The sequence below is a fragment of the Microdochium trichocladiopsis genome (assembly GCF_020744255.1).
Source record: "Microdochium trichocladiopsis strain MPI-CAGE-CH-0230 chromosome Unknown B0I36scaffold_5, whole genome shotgun sequence".
NCBI lineage: Eukaryota > Fungi > Ascomycota > Sordariomycetes > Xylariales > Microdochiaceae > Microdochium > Microdochium trichocladiopsis.
Window position 1 is genome coordinate 997,291 of NW_025763548.1, and position 22,086 is coordinate 1,019,376.

The 22,086-nt window shown below is 56.7% G+C and overlaps 5 protein-coding genes across 5 annotated transcripts; 3 read left to right on the forward strand and 2 right to left on the reverse strand.

Moving 5' to 3' along the window:
* Positions 1-930: 930 nt before the first annotated feature.
* Positions 931-1,524, forward strand: B0I36DRAFT_322641 (uncharacterized protein). The gene has a single exon (XM_046153878.1). It carries the CDS (start codon positions 945-947, stop codon positions 1,461-1,463), a length of 519 nt encoding a protein of 172 aa, XP_046012539.1. The 5' UTR covers positions 931-944; the 3' UTR covers positions 1,464-1,524.
* Positions 1,525-4,320: 2,796 nt separating this feature from the next.
* Positions 4,321-5,707, forward strand: B0I36DRAFT_362665 (uncharacterized protein; the record flags this gene model as incomplete). The annotated part of the gene is made up of 3 exons (XM_046158689.1): positions 4,321-4,459; positions 4,515-4,783; positions 5,153-5,707. The coding sequence occupies 3 exons, from the start codon at positions 4,321-4,323 to the stop codon at positions 5,705-5,707; spliced, it is 963 nt and encodes a 320-aa protein (XP_046012540.1).
* Positions 5,708-9,723: 4,016 nt separating this feature from the next.
* Positions 9,724-16,980, reverse strand: B0I36DRAFT_243243 (transcription factor/nuclear export subunit protein 2-domain-containing protein; the record flags this gene model as incomplete). The annotated part of the gene is made up of 3 exons (XM_046149972.1): positions 9,724-12,190; positions 12,246-12,334; positions 12,391-16,980. The coding sequence occupies 3 exons, from the start codon at positions 16,978-16,980 to the stop codon at positions 9,724-9,726; spliced, it is 7,146 nt and encodes a 2,381-aa protein (XP_046012541.1).
* A 995-nt stretch (positions 16,981-17,975) lies between these two features.
* On the forward strand, positions 17,976-19,977 carry B0I36DRAFT_115022 (homoserine O-acetyltransferase). Its single transcript, XM_046147947.1, has 3 exons — positions 17,976-18,104; positions 18,199-18,589; positions 18,654-19,977. Exons 1-3 carry the CDS (start codon positions 18,065-18,067, stop codon positions 19,729-19,731), a joined length of 1,509 nt encoding a protein of 502 aa, XP_046012542.1. The 5' UTR covers positions 17,976-18,064; the 3' UTR covers positions 19,732-19,977.
* Positions 19,978-20,209: 232 nt separating this feature from the next.
* On the reverse strand, positions 20,210-21,680 carry B0I36DRAFT_115015 (cyclin). The gene is made up of 2 exons (XM_046147946.1): positions 21,117-21,680; positions 20,210-21,039 (listed from the first exon to the last, which is right to left on the reverse strand). The coding sequence occupies exons 1-2, from the start codon at positions 21,339-21,341 to the stop codon at positions 20,266-20,268; spliced, it is 999 nt and encodes a 332-aa protein (XP_046012543.1). The 5' UTR covers positions 21,342-21,680; the 3' UTR covers positions 20,210-20,265.
* Between the last annotated feature and the right edge of the window lie 406 nt (positions 21,681-22,086).

A 22,086-nucleotide genomic window follows, 5' to 3' on the forward strand; every position in this document is an offset into this window, starting at 1 on the left:
GAGCAAGGCGGCGACCGCGCGACAATGATGAAGGTTGCATCACTCTTGTAGGGTCTTTAGCAACTCAGTAAAAATCGGACATAGTGATGCTCGGTTGTTGTATCTGCCGCCGCAACGATGACGATAATGTCGTGCATCACGGCACTAGCCCCCACAGGACTCGTACAGAGCGAGAATGAGCGACTTGTCACGGCAGGGCCAAGCAAGCATTGATCGAGTGGCGTAGATTAGCCAGGAGCCAAGCTGGCAGGCAACCCACGTGTCAGCGTTTTGGGCGACCTTGATGTGACCCCGCGAACTTGTCCTTATCGTGGGGGATGGTCGCTCGACGCCGTAGAAACCTTGCAAGTGGTGTAGTTACCCAGCTTCCACATTCGCGTGTCAAGCCGGCGGAGGTGACACCGAGACCGAGATAGTTCGATTCCCTAATGCTCGCTTATCGGACTGCACGTCCGTGACCGACATTTACAGCACATGTCTTGTTAGTTTGTGTAGAAAGCAGCCTGCCGAGATGGCATCTCACAGGAGGCTTCGCAGGGGTGCTCGCGCAGCCCAAGAATTGCAGTACCCGTCTACCGCAAGAGGCTCTGCCTAAGAGCTCTTGACAGTGTTGCCGTATGCTCAACTTGGTTAGGCCTACAGTCAAGAGGCAGCCTGCGATACTGTGGTCCAGGCCCGGTCCTACTCGATCGCGGCGGGGACTTGGCTTGGAGCTTTACTGCTCTGTCTTCTGCCCACGGACGGGGCTGGGAAGCTGCCTTCATGCATGCATGGAGGCTGCGCTTGCGTCTGCACGGCGACAATGCTAGGTTCGTGGGACGGCGTTCCGCCCGACTGAGCACAGTAGCGCGATGCAAGAAATCGCGGGGGCTGGATGTCTTGATTTCCGCCTACGCAAGATTGCGATTATTAGATTATTAGGAGACCAATGTCGCTCCTCGCCCATGGCGAACCAGATTGATCTTCGCGTCGGGAGAGGCACCAAGCTGTTGCGAAGAGCAACCCGCAACAGACTGCACGCGGATGCCATTGCCGTGAGGGATGCAGCCGTGCATGCATCTATGCACATGAACGAGAAGCTGCTGGTGCATGGCACAAGCCGCCCCTCGAGGGTGCCTGCGGGTTTGGTTGGCTGCTGTTTCGACAAGACCCTGGACCGCACAAGATGGGTGGTGAGCGCACAGCACACCTGCGGCAGAGATGCATGTGCACAATACGAGCTGCACCACTGTATCAGGCGCTCCCCATCAGATCAGCAGCACGCCAAGCCTCGACACCGGCCACTGAAAGCACTCGAAAGGCTGATGGGCATCGTCCCGGTACGATGGGGGGTCTTTTGTCCAAGCGACTTCACGCCTTGTGGACACTGCACCATCGCCCAGAGGGGTCGTGTCGAACTCGAAACGGCAGCAGCACCGTTGCTGGTCGTCGTCCCAGGATCTACAGGGTCTTCTTTGCTGTGACCACTCTGCCAGGCTGGCCCATGCCGGTGGTTTTGGTTTTGGTCGCCAGAAACAAGATTAGTTGCTGCACAGGATGCCAACTCGAATGACAAGTGCCGGACCGGCCCTGCTTGACCCGAACTCTGGCAATTTAACGAGATCGCTGGCGCCAGGACTAAAGCGGGCGAGCCACCAGGACGGGATTGTGCTCATCCGAAAGGGAAAAGCCTAGCTTTGTCCGCCAGGACCACCACTACGAGTGCGGACGCGTCCTTGGCGGGTCCCGTCGCCCTCAGCCTCGCTGTCGTTGTTTCACCAACACGGGCTGACCGTGCCTGTGCACTCTCGTAGACCGGCCAGCCGGGTATTGATTGGCGCCAGGCGGAGGCAGCAGCTGCATTTAGATGGGGCTGACCCTGGCTCCTCCCGAGATCTGAATGGGTCTCAATGACGACATGATGGGTTCGCCGAACAGGGGCATGGGGTTGAGCATGGCCGACGATGAAAATTCTAGACACGAGCGGCGAAGGATGGAATCGTCAAAGAGGCCCCGCTTCGTAAAGTCAGCTTGGTATGATCGCTGTGTTGTGGATGATCCGCCGTGGCCGTGAAACGACAAGGACTGTCGTGATGAGCAGTGCCTATGCCCATCTTGATCAGCGGAGCGAGTCCAAATCTTGGAGCAGTGAGAGGTCAATCCTCATCTCCACCGCCCACAGCTGCCGCGCGCTTGCGGACCAGCAAGCAGGCAAGCAACAGGCAGCAAACACTCCAGCGGCCGACCTCTCTACTGGAATGCAGTCGCGCAGCGTCTCAAGAGCTTTTTCCTGTTGCACGAAGTAACATAGCACCTCGGCTGTTGTCGAGCTCGCGGGTGCGCCGGATTGAGACTTTGGGGTGACTCTAGACAGTAGGGACTGGCGCATCGACCCCTCGCTGGCTGGGCTGGAGAATTGAACGACAGTAGATTGGAGGAGGTCTTGGATGGCCTGCCAACAACATGGTGCTCCCGCAGCGACCATGCTGATCATTGAGAGGTCGTACGGGCCAATGCTCAGGCAGGGGTCCGGCCAGGGCGCCTGCTGCCCCTTCCTCGTGTTCTGTGGGCACGACTACAAGTGTACTGTCATACTCAGTGGTCCGGCCAGTGTCCGCGTGGACTGCTCTTCCCAGGTGAGGATGTTGGATGACCCCAGCCGCAGAGCCATTGTCGATTTGTCGTCGACAGAAGGTGCCCAGTTCGGAGATGGCCTGTTGCAAGGTTTCCGCCCTCGTTGGAGAAGCTGGGGATCGGGCATTCAAGACTGGAGGCCACGTTGTGGGAGGCGGCCGCTGATGGAGGCTGACGTGGAGCACCGAAGTTAGCATGGGCTGCGTGCGTGCCCGCTGAGGCTGTCGTAACGAGACGTGGTGGCACTCGCAGCGCGCTGACAGTTGACTGACCGGGGGGCGGCACAACTCTGAGCGGGAGACAACAAAGGACGAGCCAGACCTGCGTGCTTTACGGACAGGATCCTGCCCGTGCTTCTGGAGGCGGAATCTACCGCCGCCAGCACCACGCCCGCGCGCTTGACCTTTTTAGAGTTTTTCTGTTGTCTCTGGATGATCCGAGGGTGACTGCTACATCGGTCCAGTGTTGTCGTCACAGTCACGACCAGCTCATCGTCGCTGCTTGGGCCGCTTCACCTCTGGCCCCGACCAGTGCGGCCTGTCTCGGCCAGCTTTTCTTTCCACAGACATCACTCTTCTCCTTTCGAGAAGGTACAGCACCCGCAAGCGTCGCCTCGCCTCCTCCACCACACGTTTTGTCGATATCTGTTCCGTGCCCGAATAGTTCTGCTTGGTGTCAACCTTGTTTCCGGGATTGGCTGAGCCCAAGCATCCAAGCCTGGGCCAGATTCCGACAACCTCATCCGGAATCCAAGTCGAGTAATTAGCGCGCTGGGAGTCCCTGCGAGTGCTTTCCTTCCTGTCGTGCGTATCGCTCCGCCTCGCCGTCGCCATCTCAAAGCTGCTGGGCGGCACGACATCACCAGCCCCGAACGACTCCTTCCAACCATCCTGTAAGTGCCGGCTCCGCAGCACCGTGCCTTTTGGCCAGGCAAGCAGAAGAAGTCTAAACAAACAAACAACATCACATCACGTCTCCTACCATCACCGGCCTGACGCTAGCCTGGCTGCTCTGCCCTGCCCTGGCTAGTGGAGCGGCCAAGGTTGCTGGTGCTAGGCCCACCCACCCATCACTGCCATCTCGCATCCACCACCGCGCCCCTGCCCCCCCACCCGCACCTGCTCTTGCCAAGTTCGTCCCCCCGGTCGTCCGACTCCTGCCGCTCACTCACGCCTAACTCCATATCCTCCTGCTAGGTCCTCTCTCCTCTGCCCGTTCAAGGTTTCCTCTCCTCCGCCTCTTGCTCCCTGTTGTGCCAATATCCGTCTTCTCGACGCCCTCTCATCCAGCCCTTGCCGACCCGCTACGCCGTCCCCTCGCTCGAGCACCACCCCGTGCGGACGACGAACAAAGTGCCCTGTCGGCCCCTTTCTTCCTCGCACAGCGGACCATTCACTTGCCTCTGCTGTCTCCTGCCAGGTCATGGCAATTGTCCGATAGAAAGTCATACACGATTGTGTAAGTCTGCGCTGCCTTGTGTCTCTCGCTAGACGCGGACAATCGTTGCAGGCCATTCGACCAACCAACCACCCTGTGCCACACATGACAAACACCACCGCCAAGTCGCCCGCAACAACAATCCCCCCCAGTCCGGCCATAACCCCCTTCGATACCAGGCACACCATTGCGCCCTCACAAGATCAAGTATTGACAAGTCGGCCCCTCCGCGCCAGGTTTTCCTATCGCCTGTCACTTCAAGCCTCCAATATGGCCTCATTCCGGTCAACGGTCAGCCTGACGGCGCTGGCGGCCTTTGCGGCCGGCCATGTCGCTGCCGGCCATGTCGCTGCCGATCTCATTCCCATGACCTTTTGCGCGACAATCAACACCGCTTCAATGCCAGCCAGTATGTTGTCCCCAGAACGATTTCCTGGCCTGGTATCAGTGCTAACACTCCGCAGATTCGAGCATATATCAATCAGACGGCCTTTGCCGCGATTTCTGCACCCTCAGCAACAACGCGTTTGCGGTCATCAAGGATTCAAACTGCTGGTGCAGCGACTACTTGCCAGCCTCCAGCATCCAGGTCAACACCAACAAGTGCAACAAGCCGTGCCCGGGCTTTCCTTCAGACACTTGTGGAGGCGATGGTGTCTGGGGATATATCAAGCTGAGTGCCCAGCCTTCCGGCGTCAAGGGCGGGGATGATTCCGGATCCTCTCAACCCACAGTGAGTATTGCCAATTTCTTTGTCTCGATAAAATGCTAGTCTACCGGGTGAATCTCCTTGTTGTTGTTGCGCCTCAAGCCTGCTTCCATCGCTCTCTCCCTCGTCCCCGGTGTTTAACCAGAAAGCGCCATCAGGAGACTTCGACGACGACGGTGCCGGATCCCACTACGCTCATACCCACGCCGACGCCAAAGCCAACCCCCCCTCCACCTCCGACCTCAAGGTCAACGTCGAGTAGGACGGTACAATCTGTATGATTACGCTGTTTTCCTTGACTGGCTTTGCGCGCCTTTACGATTAGCAAATGAGATTGCGTGACACGTGCAATTTGAGCTGCCTCATGACTTGGACTAACCCTGTACTCTCTAGACTGAACCACCTTCGCCCACCAACACAGGCACCACGCCCCTGACCATAGTGTCGACAGTGACTGCGGATGGCGCCACCAGCCAGGTCACCATCACTTTACCACCTTCGGCGAACAATTCCGGGAACCAGGCCAGCAATGGCGAGTTGTCGACAACCAGCAGTGGTCTTTCGACTGGCGCGGCTGTCGGAATAGCCGTTGGCGTTTTGGCCGTCGTAGGCATCATCATCGGCGCGGCAGTCTGGTTCTGGCTGCGTAGACGGAAGCAGAACCAGGAGGAGGCTGCTGTTGAGCGTTCCAACAGCGGCCGCGGCAGCTCTGCGGGCATGATGGGCACACCACGCACCGAGATGGCCTCCATCTGGGACAGCGAGCAGCTTTCGACAGGCAGGCGAAACAGCCGACTGATGCCGCACGATCCCCGCATGGACCCCTTCGCGGGCAACATCTACGCCCAGGCTAACAAGAGCCGCGAGAGTATCAACACTCTCCAAGACAACCAAGATTATTCGAGAAAGGTCTTGCGCACAACCAATCCCGACCCCGACCAGGACTGAGTTTAGCAACCTCGACCCACGATGCGCTGGGAAACACAATGTATAAAACGCGTACAGGCTACCAGAGGCCAACCATTGATGACGCACACGACATTTCTCGGCCACAGACTGCCAAAGACACCCCTTCGCATGTCGGTTTGTAGGCATTTGCATTTTCGAAAATACCACCATGGCGTTCAGGAACAGGATTTTGATATTTCCCTCATGCACCTGGGGCGTGCAGGGGCGACTGCTAGGCAGCGAGCCACATTTCGTTTTTTCAGGGCGGGAAGGTGGTGGCCCGCCCGCAGCAAAGCCTTTTAGGAGGCGCGCATACCATAGGAGCTGGGCAGGGTTTGGCTACGAGGAGGTGCGAGCAAGCACCACCTGTTCTTTTCTTGGAAGCTGTCCAGACTACGCAAACAACAAAGGTGGTTGCCATACGAGGTCGAACAATGGGTCGCACATACTTCAGAACAATACAACAATTGAGCCTTTGTGCTCGTCAACAAGTCACTCTGGTGTCGTCCACCTCATATGCACGGGGTGTTTGATGAGGTGCTGCGAAATGGGTTTTATGAGCCTGGCGCGGCAGGCCATGTCAGATTGGCGGTCCAGAAGCGGCGGCGTTAGGGTGAAGAAGCCGTCGGCAGACGCGGCTTCCGGCTCGAGGTAAGGGTAGTGCGAGGCTGTCAGCAGGTGGCGCAATCCATGGTCTGCCAATCTGACTAGCCATGGAGCGCTGGGGGTGAGCCGGTTGCAGAAGGGCAATCAATGTCTTTGTTGCAGCAGACTCGGAAGCGGTGTGTGTAGACGATTTTCCCGTGTCCTTTGGGACCGGACGACGGCTCGTGGTCGAGTTGCTTTGTGAGCCTTGCTTGCTTGTTTGCAGGGGTTGATCTCTCTTTGTGCCGTCTTGGAGATACACTAGTGGAACTACACGAGTGGGAAATTGACCTCCGTTCCCTAAGGAGCGATGCAATCATCATTACGGCCAGGGCACTAGTTGGATGCTTAGGTACATGTCATCGAGCATATCATATGTACCTTGGTTTGAGGGGCATGCACAGACAGACACATTCATTTATGCGTGCGTGCATAATAATACACCTGTCTCTTAATGAAGGCTAGAGAACAATAACAAGACCAGATTGCCCAACAAGAAGAAGAAAGGGGTGGGAAGTGGTGGTGGGAAAGAGAGATTGGCATACACGTGGAACAAGTGAGCGAGAGGGGTGTGTGTGTGTGTGGGATGGAGGGTGATTGGGTGTGTCCCCTGGTGCGGGAAGTGGTGGGTGTTTGTGTGTCTCGAAACGGAAGGGGCTTGCCTGGTGGTTGGGGGCGGGTGATTTCCTTCCTTCCTCTTCTCCCTCTCTGCATACAACCCGGCCGCCAGTACGTACCTGACAATGTTATGTCGGGTGCAGCATAGCATAAATCAATGGAACGACACACACACACACACACCCGCCGCGTGGCAGGCCGGGAGCGGGCGGGCGGGCGTGGCTTGGCGGAGGTGGTTGCTCCGGATCGGCAATTCTCTCTGCGTGTCTGTGTCTGCGACACTGGGCAACGGGACCACGCTTGCCAATGAGAGCCCGGTGCGTGGTTCTGCGTGCGACGGAGTGAAACAGGTCTCGCGCTGTAGACGCAAGCAAGCAAGCACTAACAACTAATTACATACACCACTTACATCTCTACCGGGTTGCACGTGTGGGCGTGTGTACATGTATGTGCATGTCGGCCAGTCACGGACGACACGGATCTGCATGCATACATACATCTGCAACGCGCGAGCGTGTCACGCTTGTGCCTGTGCGAGTAGGTGATCGCCGGCATCCTGCTGCACGATGCCACAAAGTCACGGCCAGTCCTTCATTATTACGTGGTGCTCGGTCTGGACGGCTCCGGCTCGTGACTTTGGATGACGTAGTCATGTTCGCTTTGTCGAGACCAAGAGCAGCAAAGCAGCAAAGCATCCAAACTCCGATAGTTCCGATTACCGATTACCTGGTGATACAAACCGAGACAAACATTGTCACGGATTGCCGCGAAAACAACATATAACAACAACAGCACATAGACCAATACAGCACAACATCCAGTAACTACAGCACAACCTCGTCTAACTACATGTCCGTTCTTACAAAGCATAAACTCACCCACTCACATTCTGCCAACTCTAGATTTGCGCTTCCCCACCCCAGGACCTGGGCAATCGAGATCTCATCAGCCTTCATCTCCCAGATCGGGCCTAATTCAGTCTTCCTGTGACCAGATCTGCACACCACCCACACTACTGTAACAACGAACCAAGCTTGGATGGGGGGAGGGCAACGTTCCCGCCCGCAGCTTTACTTACCTAGGTAATTAGCGCGTTCGAAACAGAAACAAACGAGCACTCATTCTCTCGACTACTGCTGGCTAATTACTGTTGTGTTCTCCTCGCACCCACACACACACACACACACACACACACACACACGCACCCATACACATGCATATCCACAACTCAACCCAAACTCCCGCCGGACCACCCGGAGCGCCCGGCATCCCGGCAGCCTCGTTTGTTGATCTCCTGTACGCCACGCTTTCCTTCTCGTCTCCGTCCGCAAAGGAGGGCACGGCTCTGCACATCATCATTTAACCATCACCACTTTTTTTTTTCTTCCCTTTTGCCTTTTCTTCCTAATTTCGCTTTATCTCCTTTTGTCTCCGGACCGTCTCCCGTGAAACCTTGCTTTTCCTGTCCATCCTTACCCAAAAAAAAAAGAAAAAAAAAGAGTGGTGTGCCCACGATGCTCGCGTTGTTGTATCGTGGGTTTGCGTGTCATGCCGTGCTTACCTGTCTGTTTGACCAAGTTAGGCTTAGTAGACGACAAAGACAACGACGATGACGACGACGGGGCCTTGGCAGCACAGTGTCGTGCAGATGACACAAAAACTCTAAAGAGATGCATGCCTCTTGTTGGACTCTTCTTTGCTCGAGCACTCTAAACCTTGGGTGACACCGGATAGTGGCGCCGGGTCTTTCCTTGTTACCAGTTCTCCCCCGCTTTGATTTCAACTGTAATCGAATGTGACCATTTTATCATCGTCGTCGCCGTCGTCAACAAGGTACTTGATTCAAGCACCGACATATTCAGACCAAGGTGAAGACACTCAGAAATAAACAATCTCGCGTACGTACGGGTAGGATCGGAGGAGGGGAAAAGTATGTATAGTTTTGCACACGCCGCGGCCCCCCCCAAGTCTTGTCCAGCTGTATAATTATGCTTGGGATCTCCCTTTTGTAGCTTCATAGCACAATTGCGCGCGCGTGGCACACACCGTGGTGGCGGCAATAGAGAAGCTTTCCCTCCTCCGTCCCCAACACTCTATCATTACAATCCTTTTGCTCACCACGTTCGAATACGCGCAAAATCTCTTGACACCATCCTCCACACCCTCCCCGTATATTCACAGTTGCCGATATAATCGTACACATAATTAAATGACCGCAGAAAAAGGATACAAACGCCTCCGACAACACAAAACGCAAATCCACACTCTGTAGAATAACCCCGGAACTCCCCCCTCCAGTGATGCAAATGTCTATCCAGAGAAAAGGAAAACGAAAATAGTTTCACTCGCAAGGCTGCTGGTGTTGCGGTGCAAATGCATGGTTGCCGCCACAACAAGCCCCATAGGCCAGTTGCGTCCGATCCGTTGTAAATGCGAAGTATAGATTTCTCTCTTTGGTATATCAGGGGCAGGCTCTGCCAGTTGTAGTTCGCTCGGTTTGGAAAAAAAAAGGGAATGAGGCTCTCCGTACAGTGACAATATCAAGATCCGAAACGCCGTTTTGTTGTGCAATATTGTTTCCCCTTTCTCTGCTCGGTATTGTCTCTGCTTCGCGCAAGGAGACGCGCAACCAGACAGTTCCCCGCTTCCTCCTGTTGGTACACATGTTCTGTTTCTTTTGTTCTGTTTCTGTCCTCGAACATTCTTCAGGTCTGCCAGACTGCCATAGTAAAGCCTCGCTGTTGACCTGGCCCCTAACGCCGCTGTCTCTTTTCGCTCGGCACTCCGCCTGGCCCCCCAAATCCCTCTTCGCTCTGGCGCTTCCTGGATGACCGTTCTTCGCCACCTCTGCGCGATTCGCGCCGCTCGTCTCCCGGACCTCGGGGCCCGCCGCTCACGCCAGCACTGTTGCTGTTGCCTCGGCCTGTTCCACTGCCCCGGCCTTGCTCGTCGTGCCTGCTGCTGCCACCGCCGCCGTTACCATCCTGACGATGACGTGAATCTCGATTTCTCTCGCGCCCTCCCGAAGGAACCTCCCCACTCCTAAACCCAGCAGGACTGTCACGACCTGGTGCTCCCGATTCGCGACCAGACCTGCGCGAGGACGAGTCCCTTTCGCGTTCACGGCCAGAATGGAGGTTTGGGGGCACTCCAGACTTGCTGTCTCTCACATCCTTTGAGCCTCTATCCCTGCCAGGGCTGCGCTCCCGGCCGCCGTGTTGACCGGAACGGATTGCACGATCTGGACCATCTTGCTCGTGGCGGCTACGTTCATGGTCGTGGCGATCTGGCCGATCGGCGCCATTTGTGCCTCGCTCGCTCGGCTGCAGAGGATCCATACGCTCATGGACAGGAGTCGACACAGGTGAAGCTCCCGTTAGGACCTGTGCATCGGAGCCCGCCATGGTGCGTGAGTTTCTTCCGCGCGAGCCGCCACTAGCAAGCGTGCTCTGTATGTGGTCCAGCTGCCGCCTTCCGCCAGTCCGACCACGCCCCTCGTTGCTTGCAGGCCCAGTCGGCGCAGACATGGGGCTGCTGTCCATGTCAATGGGAAGTGGACGGTGTCCGGATCCGACTGGTGGTCTGTCAGGCGTTTGCATTGGTGGCAATGATGGGCGACCCCTTGGCGCAGGCCCACTCGGCGGCGCATTTTGTTTGTGTATGTGTCCCATGCGGTCGGGATGCACAGGCACGGTATTAGCTGAAGGCGCTGCCGCGTACGGCTGCTGAATCGGCGGGCCTGGCGAGCCAGTTGCGTTGTTGAGATGTCGGAGACGCTCCGGGTGAATGCCACCCGCTGGTCCTGTAGGAGCGGCAGGTGAAGCGTTGGAACTGGGTTGCTGAGCATACTGATTGGGGCCCTGGTTGCGTCGCGAACGTGATGATGCAGGCCCAGTGGGCGGGAATCCACGATCAGGCGATGGCGGTCGTGGGAAGTCGTGACCAGGCATTCTGTTGTCGGGGCGGCCCGGAAGTGTGCTCGAAGCAGCTCGCAGATTGCTTCGACCACGGCCACGCGGGCCTTCTGGTGGTACACCACTTGTATCAAGTGCTGATGGGTTGCCGTTCAGGCGACCAAAGTCAGGATCTTGTTGACTGAGGCGTCCATGGTCCATTTCTCCTCGAGAAGGACCAGGCCGATGGAACGCACCTGGGTCTCGAGCTCTGTCGAATCCTGCACGGTCAAGTTCATGGTCCGGGTTCCTCGGCAGTCTCGAACCAGACGAAGGAACAGACTCCGCACGGTGATCTTGACGTTGAGACCGAGCGCTTCTCTCATCTCGAGCCTCCGTCATGCGAGGTTCCGCACGCTCGCCACGTCGTGGTGATGTGCCATGATGACGCTCGCGGCTGTCGTCCCGGTCTTGACGACTGGGGTTTCGAACATCTTGAATAAGAGCCGCTCTAGCTGGATTGATGAGCTCCGTCCGTTCTTCTGGGCGCTCGACACCCATCATACGTGCTCGTTCGGGATTGAGTGATGGACCCTGCGCGTCTGGAACCTGATGTGGCGGCGGCATAGCCTTCGACAAGGATGGACTGTCACGGGGACCACGAGTCGTCTCAGAGGATCGGCCAGAGCCCGATGAAGGTGCGCCACGGTCTCTGCCCTGTCCGCGCTCAGGTGGCCCAGAATCAGCCCTACGACCACCATCAGAACGATGAGCTGAACGGTCCCGATCTGTGCGAGGGATGTCTCGTGGTGTGGTTTCTGGTGCACGACGATCCGGGGTTTGTCCGTCACGACGCTGAGCCCGCTGGTCTTCTACGACCCTGGGCCCGCGAGGCTCGCGAGAGTCCCGCAGCTCCCGGTGATCTCGAGCTGGGTCGCGCACAGGCTCTCGGCTGTCCCTATCGCGAGCCGCTCTGGTCTCTTGTGTTCGAATCTGTCCGTTGAGGTCTTGAGTAAAGTGGCCGGGCATTGGGACGTCCGGGCGACTTGGTAGACTATGAAGCTTCGCGTTGGCTGCAGGACCCAAGCTTGATACCCGGCCGGACTCCTGCCTCGACCCGTTAGGAGGGCGTGGTGTTGTACCGCGACTGGGTAGGCTTCGAGAGTTTTCGGACCTATGTGACACTGCGTTGATTTTGTTCACAGTGTCACTCTCTGCTAGCTTGGGAGTCGCGCCTCGCGTAGCCCCGTCGTCAGACTGAGAAACAGGTCTCTGAGATGATTTGTTATCGTCGACTTCGCCGTCCTCTTCATCGACGGTTCTCGTGCTGAGAGCTATGTCAGTACTCGAGACAACAACCTTTGCGCATCTATGGTGCTCACCTGTCTGGGAGAGGTTTGAATTCAGGCGCGCTCGGTCGAAGTGAAGAAGACTTCCCTCCAGTCTTCTTCTCATCAGGCACGTCACCAGTCTACATAGAATGTTAGAAATTGTCAAATGCGCACCGAAAGAAGAATGAATGCTGACCGTGTTTGACCGGAAGTCCTGCACAATCACCCATTTCGTCGAGTGCTTCTTAAGTGCTGATAATGCCGTGTTGGCGGTAACTGAAAGATCAACACGATGGCCCGAGCCATCCTCCGTGTCGTTCTTCGAAGCTGCTTCGCGTTCCGCGATGGTGCCGAGAACTTGCAAGAACTGCTTGCCCATGAAGTTGACCGCAGGGAAGTACTCAAGCCCGGACTTCAGCACGGTAATGGCATTCCTGATGTGCATCCATTCTGAGCCATTAAGACAGCTTCTCAGAGCAGCAGCAAGATTTCGGTGCCAAGTCCAGAGCAGATCGCGGAAGGAGTCATGGTCCATCTGCGCGGTTGGCTTGCCTTCCTCGTCAAATGCTGTGGCAAAACCGAGACGACCCTCCTTGACGGCTTCTGACTCGAAAAGTGCCTTCTTGCTGTGCCAACCCGATAAATTACCAAGTGTGAGCTTGATGAACCGGCCGAAACATTCGGCCTCACGCACACTACAGCTGAAGATCATGGCGCGCAGCCTGTTGACACTGAAGAAACGGTCGTACAGGCTGGCCAGCTTGAAATTCGGCACCTGATTGGCGTGGAGGAACATCAACATCGAATGGCAGTATTCTGCGTCAGCTGGTGATAGTAGAAGGCGAGGTACGAGGCATTCCTCGATGAGGGTATCTGAGACGACATTGGATTTGCCAATCGCGGCAGGGAACCACATCGAGCTTTGCTTGATGAGGAGAAGCCTGGTCTTGCCGAGGCGCTCCTTGGACGCGTTGATCTCGGCGAGGAGGTCTCTCTGCACCTGTTGAAGTGCAGCAGTCTTTTTCTCCCTCTTGGTCTCTCCATTCCGACTCATGTCGCTTCGATCTCTGCGCACGTCATCAAGCTCCCTTGCTACATGCACAGATTCAGCATTGTAGCTTGATCTAGGGACCGCCAGATCTCCTGTTTGCAGAGACCAGAACAGTGCGAAGAACTCGGGACTGATGTTCTCCAGTGTGTGTTGCGGGAGCAGCTCACGTACGGCTGCGATGGTGGGTTCTAAAACTTCAATGAAGCGATCTGACTTGCGCCCGTTGCTCTGCTGCAGGTCAGTCGACTTCTCCGCTGACGATTTATCATCAATAGCCATCGCATCGTCGGTCACGAGAGCATCGCCAGAGGGCTGTGTTGAAGCGCTATCCGCAATTGCCATCACCGCGTCTTCGGCATCTACAGCAGGGGCTGCAGAGTCAGCGATGGGAATGGTACGCCCAGCACCAGTCATGAGATAAGCAAGACTTCCACGACCGATGAGGAAAGCAAGGGCAGGCTCAAGACCAAAATCGGTGAGCAGTTGAGGCACGCTGGGTATTAGGGCATCGAACTCCTCTGGCGTGAGGTTGTGGCGCAAAAGCTCGACGAACTGTACCAAGGCTTGTTGAGAGTCGTCTAAAACAGTCGCGAGATACTTGACGTGGGCCTCGCTTTCGGGTACCTTGTAGATTGCTGATTGTCGGTATTGCGCAATGTTGACCAGGAGTTGAGATGCGAGACGCGTTTTCTTCAATGAGCCCATAAACCTCGTAGCGCTCTTGTCCGACTCAAATCGCTTGTCGCCCAAGTGTATCAAGGTCTGTCGCCGCAGAAGCTCTCCGCCAGTCAGCGCTGAGAGTTGCGCCTCTGTGAAGTCGATGCTGGAGACGATGCCACCCATAGATGAGATGAGCTCCTTCAGAATGATCAGATCTGTCGAATTGCCCCGGCCAACCTGGTCGTTGACATACTGGATCACTGGTGTTGGATCAATATTGCTGAATCGTCTGAAAACCTTGCCGGAGAACTTTGACAAAGCTTGAAGCCATCGACTTGTCAGCAGAACGGAACTTTCCTGGGTACGACTTCTTTGCTTGCCACCCAACGAGCTGAGCAAGGACCAGACAAGCACATCATAGCCTAGCTCTGTAAAGTACTTAGTGCACTCGACAAAAGCCTCGATCAGATTGCTATAGGCCTCGATTTGATCAAGGGCGACCTTGCAGACAATGCCCGGTGATGAAAGTGCAGTCTTGGCAAGTTTCTTTGCGGAGCTCGAAATGTTCTGCAGGGATAGTCGCTTGAGTGTGGCCAGAGTGTCTAGACGAGCAGCCTTGAACACTTTTGCCATTGCTGGCAGCCTCGAGATCTGACCTTCGTAGCACTCGGCATATATGTTGTAGCGAACCTGTGTCGGGTAGTGCTTGAGGAGGTCCCAGACAGCAGCCACAACGTCGACGTTGGAGGAAGTAAAGCTCAGTGCAGGCACCAGGATACGGCGTAGAAGGTCCTGCCATCTTGCCATATTCTCCGCGGACATGTCTTGTGCGAAGCTCTTGACGCCAATTGCCGCGATCTTCTTCACCAATGTCGCTTCTCTGCCAATGTTGACACCAGAAACGTTGAGCAGCGTGCTGCAGAGTGTGAAGAAGTCATCGACCGTCTGGCAAATGGGAACATTATCTGCCCATTCGTCGAGATAGAACTTGTATAGCACACCCTTGCTTACGCCGTCGGCATGTGGCCATCGGAGAATCTTGGCAGCGGTGCCCTCGATGAGTTTGACACTACCCTTGGCCGTGCCGCTTTGGTCAACGGCGACGTCTGGCTTGACAATGCTGGCAGGAACAGGCCGGGCTTCGCGCGGTTGGCTGTCCCTGGCGACTTTGTCGATGGAGTGCAGAAGAATTCGGTTGATTGCTGGGTAGATCTCATCTGGATAAGCATCGGGCAACCACGGGAACCGTCCAAGCAGGAAGAGTGCCTCCGGAATGGCACCAACAACGAGCAGGTGTGTGACAAGGTCCGCCTTGTGAGCCTCACGAGGTTCAGGGAGCGCCGCTTCATCGTCGGTCTTCGCATCAGAGGCGTCGGCTTTGGTCGCATCAGTCTTCGCGGTCAGCTCTCGCTGCCTGGGAAGGGTAGGAAGCGTATCGTCGGTCAGAGCTCCGGCTGACAGAAGAGCGTTTGGCTCAGCTCCCTGTCGACTGGCCCTCTCCTTCTCCTCGAGTTCCTTAATGCGGCGCTCTCTGACACCATCCATTGCCTCATCTGATGGCCAGAGGTGAGGATACAGATCAATCAGGGAGACAAAGCCGATTTTAATGAGGAATGCAGCAAGATAGTACAGGTTGGCTGGAAGGGTCTCGGTCTTGTCGCGCGCTTCAGACGTATAGAAGCGAAACTTGAAACCCAATAGCTGTGCTGCGGTGCGATTGCCCGGGGGTGGCAATGTCTTTGTCGCTTTCAACCACTGCAAGGTTATGTCGGCCTTGTTATTTTCCTCAGAGAGCTCGTCAGTGAAACGCTGCAGCTGCTCTTCATTCAGTTCGCGGCCGCCCAACTCGAAGAATGCATCCAAGTGATTTTGGCGGGCACGCTGCCAAAAGGTGCGATCTCGGGCGAGGCACTGCTCAAAAAGTAGTGCGTCGAGTTCATCTGCGCTCATGTGTTCGTTCTCAGGCAGAGCCCAGCCCGGCAGACCGCCAGTGAAATTTTGCTTGGCCTGCTCAATTTGACTCCGGGGCCACCAAGAGCTCATCCGCAGAAATCGGGTATAGAACCGAAGATTTCTGAGCATCGTGGCGGAGAAAACGTCGATGACAACATCAAGAACACGTCCTACGTCCAAGTCGAATGTGCCGATCAAGCCCTTGACCCGCTCCCAGGCAGCATTGACGAGAGCAAAGTCGAACTCGCGGTTGTAGGGCGTTCGATACAATTCAGCGGCTAATTTGGAATACCCCTCCGATTCCTCGCGCAAGAGGTTATAGTTTGCTTGCCGGTAGAGCTGGTTGGTCGCATATCGTACACCTACTCTGACAAACGTGCTCCGAATGAGACCAAGCTGTTCCAGTGTCGTCGCATCCAGAACCTGTCGTATGAGGTTTAGCGATAGTCCCGTGCTAGCGACAAACTCTCTCAGCTGAGGAATGGATGCGGTCTCTTCCGAGTCAGCGAAGACTGATATCGTATCGAGGAACAATGCGCGCGCGTCAAAGTCGAATGAGATCTCGTCCTCGGCGGTATCGTCCGACGTGCCTAGAATCTGCTTGATGCATTCTCCCGCATCAACCGGCATGAGCTTACTCTCAAGCACAGCACGGGTGAATTCTTGAGATATTGTCGAGATTTCCTCAATGTCCTCGTCATTACGGGACTTGATGCCATACTCGATAACGTCTTGGCGGCCACTGTTCTGCCAGTCGGCCATGCGCGATTCGGTAAGCACTGTATAACAAAAATTCGTCGTGATCGGTGACCGGGCCTGGAGCGATACTGGGGTGACAGGTTCAATCGGGGTCTGCGGGACGCTCGAGGTGGTTGGCTGGATTGCTGAACTTTGGGCGCGAGATACGGCTGGAGACGGCGGAGCACGATTCGTCTGTGACGACTCTCGCCGCTCGTTCCCTCTTCGGCCATTCCTGCCCGCACCTGAGGCGCGACGGCCTTGCGATGGACTACCGTCTGTGAAGTCTCGGTCATGTTGCGCCAGATTTGTGTCGGCGGGCCGGTGAGGCGCCGGCCGGTTGGCACCGGACTCCCGGTCGTTGCGCTTCCGTTTCGGGGGCATGTTGCTGCAGAGAAATTGTCATTGAGTGTCCGTTGTGATGATACATCACTGATTGGCGGTGTCGTGAGCGAAGAGTGAACTTCGCGACTCGCTGTGTGGTGTCGGAGAGAGAGGGCGTACTTTTGCTTGATCGGTGGACGATACCGTCGTCGTCGCTTTGCGTATGATGCACGGCGGCGCGGCCTGGTGCGATGGGTGGATTGGTGGCAGGAACGCGTCGGCGCACAGCGAGATTAGGACAAAGGAGATTGACAAGGACGAGGAAAAGAATGAAAGAGAATGTGGGATGGGCAAAGATCAGCTTGTGCGGTTGCCCATTGTCATCACGACGAGGAGATGACAAGCAGCACGCAGTCTTGTGCAAAGGACAAGCTGGATGCCGCAATCAGCCTTGTCGAGGAATCACTAGCGGGAAGAGATAAGGGATGCTCGCGCCCGGAGTGTCGTAGTGCTGGGCGTGCGAGGAGGCGGATGGACGTTGGCTGCAGACGAGAACTGCTTGCTGTGAGGCAAGCTGCGACGATGCGATGGATGTGTTTCGCGTGGCTCCAACAGAGACCCGTTCTTTTTGGAGAGGCAGATGGGGCTGGCCACAGCGCCTGCTGCCAATCATCATCGTGAGCGGCGCGTGAGCTGGTCCTGCCAAACGGTCAATGCTCGTGCTGCAGCTTGGTCGCTTGCTTAGCTAAGCCTCGCGTCCTGAGGCGGCCGGAGGAAGGGGCGCAACGCCAGGCCCCACTACCGTCGGGTTAGGGGTCTGTTGCCAATCCGTCAGCGCTTTCTCCAGCTTCCGGAGACCGGACTTAGGTAAGCCACATCCCGCCTCGCTATGAGTCTTTGCTGGAGAATGACATGTGTGTGTAGTGGAAGAAATAGAGTGGGGGAGGCGTGATTATTGACTAGCATCGACGCCAGCTTGTGATCAGTCCGGACGGGTTCTGCTCTTGCAACATTGTTCGTTTCCTGTCACTTCTTGGTCCGTCATTCACCACTCACGTTGCCGCTTCGTGTGGGCAGAAGGACTCTCAAGCACACCCCGACGGGCATTTACACCATCGCCACCCCCGGAGGCGATCTCGTAGCCATGGCAGTTCCGAACGAGGCTGGCAAGCTGGCGCCATATGGTCAGTAACCCCATTCCTGCCTGCGATGTCCTAACATTCTGGGCTTGCTATGATGTTGTCACGCTCGGGACCCCAGTGGCTGAATACTTCCAAGAAAGAACGCAGCAGCAGCCAGAGAACCCCTTTGCTGCCCTGATACCGGACCAGAAGATCGCCATAGTACCGAGTTTCACGCTTGAGTCGGGCGAGACTCTCATCAATGTGCCGCTGGCATACACCACTCTCGGCAAGCTTTCCCCCGAGGCTGACAATGTGATGGTCATCTGCCACGCCCTCACGGGCTCAGCAGACGTCAGTGATTGGTGGGGTCCGCTTCTGGGCGGCCCTGGCCGTGCCTTTGACACATCCAGATTCTTCGTCATCTGCATGAACAGTCTTGGAAGTCCCTACGGCACGGCCAGTCCAGTCACTGCCAAGGACGGCGATTTGAAGAAAGAAAGATATGGCCCCGAGTTCCCTCTGACCACCGTCCGCGATGACGTAAGGTTAGTTATATGCTTCCGCCACTTGTCATCTCTTGCGGCCGGCAGACTGACCAGCTATCCCAAGGCTACACAAGCTACTGCTTGATGATCTCGGCGTCAAGCAAGTTGCTGCAGTGATTGGGGGGTCCATGGGGGGAATGCTCGTACTGGAATGGGCATACTTTGGCAAGAACTACGTCCGGACGATTGTGCCCATTGCCACATCGAGCCGGCACAGCGCCTGGGGAATCAGCTGGGGCGAGGCTCAAAGGCAGAGCATCTACGCAGACCCCAAGTACGATGATGGCTATTACCCCTTCTCCGACCCGCCCGTCACGGGGCTTGGTGCTGCCCGAATGTCGGCCCTTTTAACCTACAGGAGTCGCAACTCATTCGAGGCTCGATTCGGGCGCAATATCCCCGACGCCTCCCGCCAGCAGACGATTCGTGGCAACTCACGGCCCAGCACGCCTTCGGAGGCGCATTTCCATATTCACAACGATGGCCACAAAATCACACGGACTTCAAGGACCAACAGCCACACCGACAAGGCAGCCGCCGCCTCCGCTGCCGCGGCATCGGCAGCTGCCACAAAGCCGATCCTGTCCGCAGTCTCCAAGGAAATCGCAGAGAGTGAGGGGGCACCATCCCTGGATCCGCAATTCTCTGGTCCCAAGCTAGGCGGGGAGCAGTCGGCCCCTACATCAACCTATTTCTCCGCCCAGTCCTACCTCCGCTACCAAGGGCAGAAGTTCGTCAAGCGCTTTGACAGTAACTGCTACATTGCCATCACGCGGAAGCTAGATACCCATGACGTCTCGCGCGACCGCACCGCCACGATCCCCGAGGCTCTTGCCATGATCGAGCAGCCTACTTTGGTTCTTGGGATTGAGAGTGACGGCCTGTTCACGTTTGCCGAGCAGGAGGAGATTGCGGCCCACGTCAAGAATGCGCGCCTCGAGAAGATTGATAGCCAGGAAGGCCATGACGCATTCCTGCTGCAGTTTGAGCAGGTCAACCGCTTTATTCTCGCCTTTTTGAACGAGCACCTACCAGATATCATGCGGCGGGAGGGCGAGCACGTCGAGGAGGCTGCGGTTGGTGCCATGACCAAGTCAAGCACATTTGGAGAGGCCGAGGTGGATGATATTACAGCCTGGTAGTTTCTGGTCGGATAGAGCTTGAGTACAGAGTGCATGGCTTCAACATGCCATTGCGAAATTTTATACCTCTCTATTCATGGAGTGCCTCACATGACACGACCCCGATTCGGACCATGCAACTCGTGATTTGATGGTTCCACGACTCTATTATCAAGGATTTCTAGACGAGACGGCAGTCGAGGTAGGGTGAAGCAACACTTGAGCGCTGTGTTGCCAAAAAAGCTCGGGTTCCTAGCACCACTTCAAAGCATGAATCAACACTTGCCGTTCCGTGAATCTTCGAGGCGGCTCGGCGGAGCGGCGCCATTGACCATCGCGAGTAGTGTACCATTGGAGACTGTCCTTTGCGCAAGTGCCGAGTCGCTTGTGCACGAAGCACGCCGCGCTAATCAGGTGATTCATCGTGATCAAAGCTCGATCTAAACGCTCCCTATGTCTTCTGCTTCGTAGTTTCCCGTCGATCTATCAGTCCTTCGACACTCTTGTGGATGCATGGCTGCATTATCAACCTCAAGTCTCGCTTCGACGATCCCTTCACGCTGGCATCGCGTCCATCCGCATCATCATCGCGGTCTCCTCGTCCACCTCCTCCTCTTGCCCGCCACCGCTGCCGCCGCCGCCACCGTTCCGAATCAGCCCAGCCTGACCCCTCCTAGCCATCTCCCGCTCAACAAAATCCCTCGTGACCATCCCGGACTCGAAGAGCCCCGCCTCTTCAAACTCGTCCTTCTGCCTCGACACCCACGCACCCAGACTCCGCATCCCGACGACCAGGAATCCGAGCTCCTCACGGTCGACGTCAAACACCTCCCACCAGGCCACGTCGGGCATCCGCGCGCCGAGGTCCCGCGCGGCATTGTATATCGCGGCCACGGCGAGCGCGTTGGGCTGGTGCGTGAGGTACAGCATCTGCGGGGAGAGCAGGGCCGTGTTGAGGTACGCGCAGACGAGGCGCGAGATGTCCGTTTTGCTGCTGCCGCCGCCGCCGCCGAGAAAGTCGAGGGCCTGCAGGTATGTGACTGCCAGCGGATGGGGCAGGGCGACGTGCGTGTCAAAGGACAGCGAGTAGAGGATGCGCGCCTCGATCTTGAGCATCTGGGTCTGCCGCGTCGTGTAAGCTGTGTCGGAGAGGTAGTATGTTGACGGGTCGTCGGTTGCAGCGGCGCTGCCGCTTGCTGCTGGTGGCGGCGGGCGGAATAGCCGCGAGCTCGGGGAGAGGAGATATGCGTAGACGTTGCAGATGTCGCGCGCCGGACACGGGTGAGAGCTCAGCTTTGCGACGAGGTAGAGAGAAGTTGCTGAGGCGTCCTGTATTGGGGCAGTCGGGGTTTAGCAGTTGCAGCGTATGACACGGGAATGGAATTGTCAAGTCCGCAGAGACTCACGCTAAACTCGTAGAGAAGGGGCGACTCGACCAGCCAATATCGCGCGAGCACGACGTTGGCGCAGGCTGTTACCGACTGTGGTAGTCGCAGAAGCAGACCAGCCGCCTGTGTGAGCGTCTGAGTCGCGAAGAAGACGACATCTTGAAGATCTGACGGAAGCGCGCCCGAAGAGGTGCGCTGGTAGAGCTGTTCGATGGTGGCCAGCGGATTGGTCATGTGCGCCATTGCGAGTATCCTGAGGGAAGATGGCGATGTGGTGTCGTCACACACGCAAAATGCAAAGTGGGTGGATGCTGGAAAGCGAAGGAGAAGCTGATGAGCTTTTAGCCCCCCAGCTCCGGTCCAGCCTTCACATGTTAATGGTCGATCTACGGACACCACGCCAGCTTCGTGAATGGCCGGATACACCTAGGGAGAGGTCCGATGTTCTGATTGAGGAACTGGTTCCAATTGCCTGCCAGAGGGCGATGGGAGTTGACAGGTATGGCCGCGAGCTGCTGACGATGACGAAGTTGTGCGGCTTGGGAGAGCTAAACGGTTGTTTTTAGTGGCCAGGCACTGAAGCTGTGATGGCCGATGTCGCTGGAGAGGCAGACAGACAGGCAGGGCCAGCCCACCGGGGCAACCCTTAAGCCACTGCGGGGCAGCGCGACAGCTGCTGGAGCTGTCGCGACTGGAGTAGCGGACTGGCAGGGGTCTTTGCGGTCATCCCGCACCACCAACACCAGAGCTGCCTAAGACCGTGTGGGCTGTTGGAGGTGACCTCACTCTCCCCCCACGACATCAACCACGAACAAGCAGACCAAAAGCACCACCCGCACATCAGAAGGTGCGCTCCCACGACCATCACCCCCGAAATACAGATCTCTCCCTCTCTGAACAGTAGCAGCCCCTCTGCTCGCTGTGGCAAGGCTTGAACGGCCGCTCGTCCCGTCCCCCGACAACCAGCAGCAACCCCGCCGTGACCTGC

What these genes read in the sequence shown, in the direction of transcription:
- B0I36DRAFT_115022 (XM_046147947.1), top strand. Translation starts at nt 18,065, where the DNA reads ATGGCAGTTCCGAACGAGGCTGGCAAGCTGGCGCCATATG. An exon ending in TGGCAAGCTGGCGCCATATG is followed by an intron (nt 18,105 to 18,198) that starts GTCAGTAACCCC and finishes AATACTTCCAAG; the next exon opens with AAAGAACGCAGCAGCAGCCA. An exon ending in ACCGTCCGCGATGACGTAAG is followed by an intron (nt 18,590 to 18,653) that starts GTTAGTTATATG and finishes AGCTATCCCAAG; the next exon opens with GCTACACAAGCTACTGCTTG.
- B0I36DRAFT_115015 (XM_046147946.1), bottom strand. Translation starts at nt 21,341, where the DNA reads ATGGCGCACATGACCAATCCGCTGGCCACCATCGAACAGCTCTACCAG. An exon ending in CCCTTCTCTACGAGTTTAGC is followed by an intron (nt 21,040 to 21,116) that starts GTGAGTCTCTGC and finishes GCCCCAATACAG; the next exon opens with GACGCCTCAGCAACTTCTCT.
- B0I36DRAFT_322641 (XM_046153878.1), top strand. Translation starts at nt 945, where the DNA reads ATGGCGAACCAGATTGATCTTCGCGTCGGGAGAGGCACCAAGCTGTTG.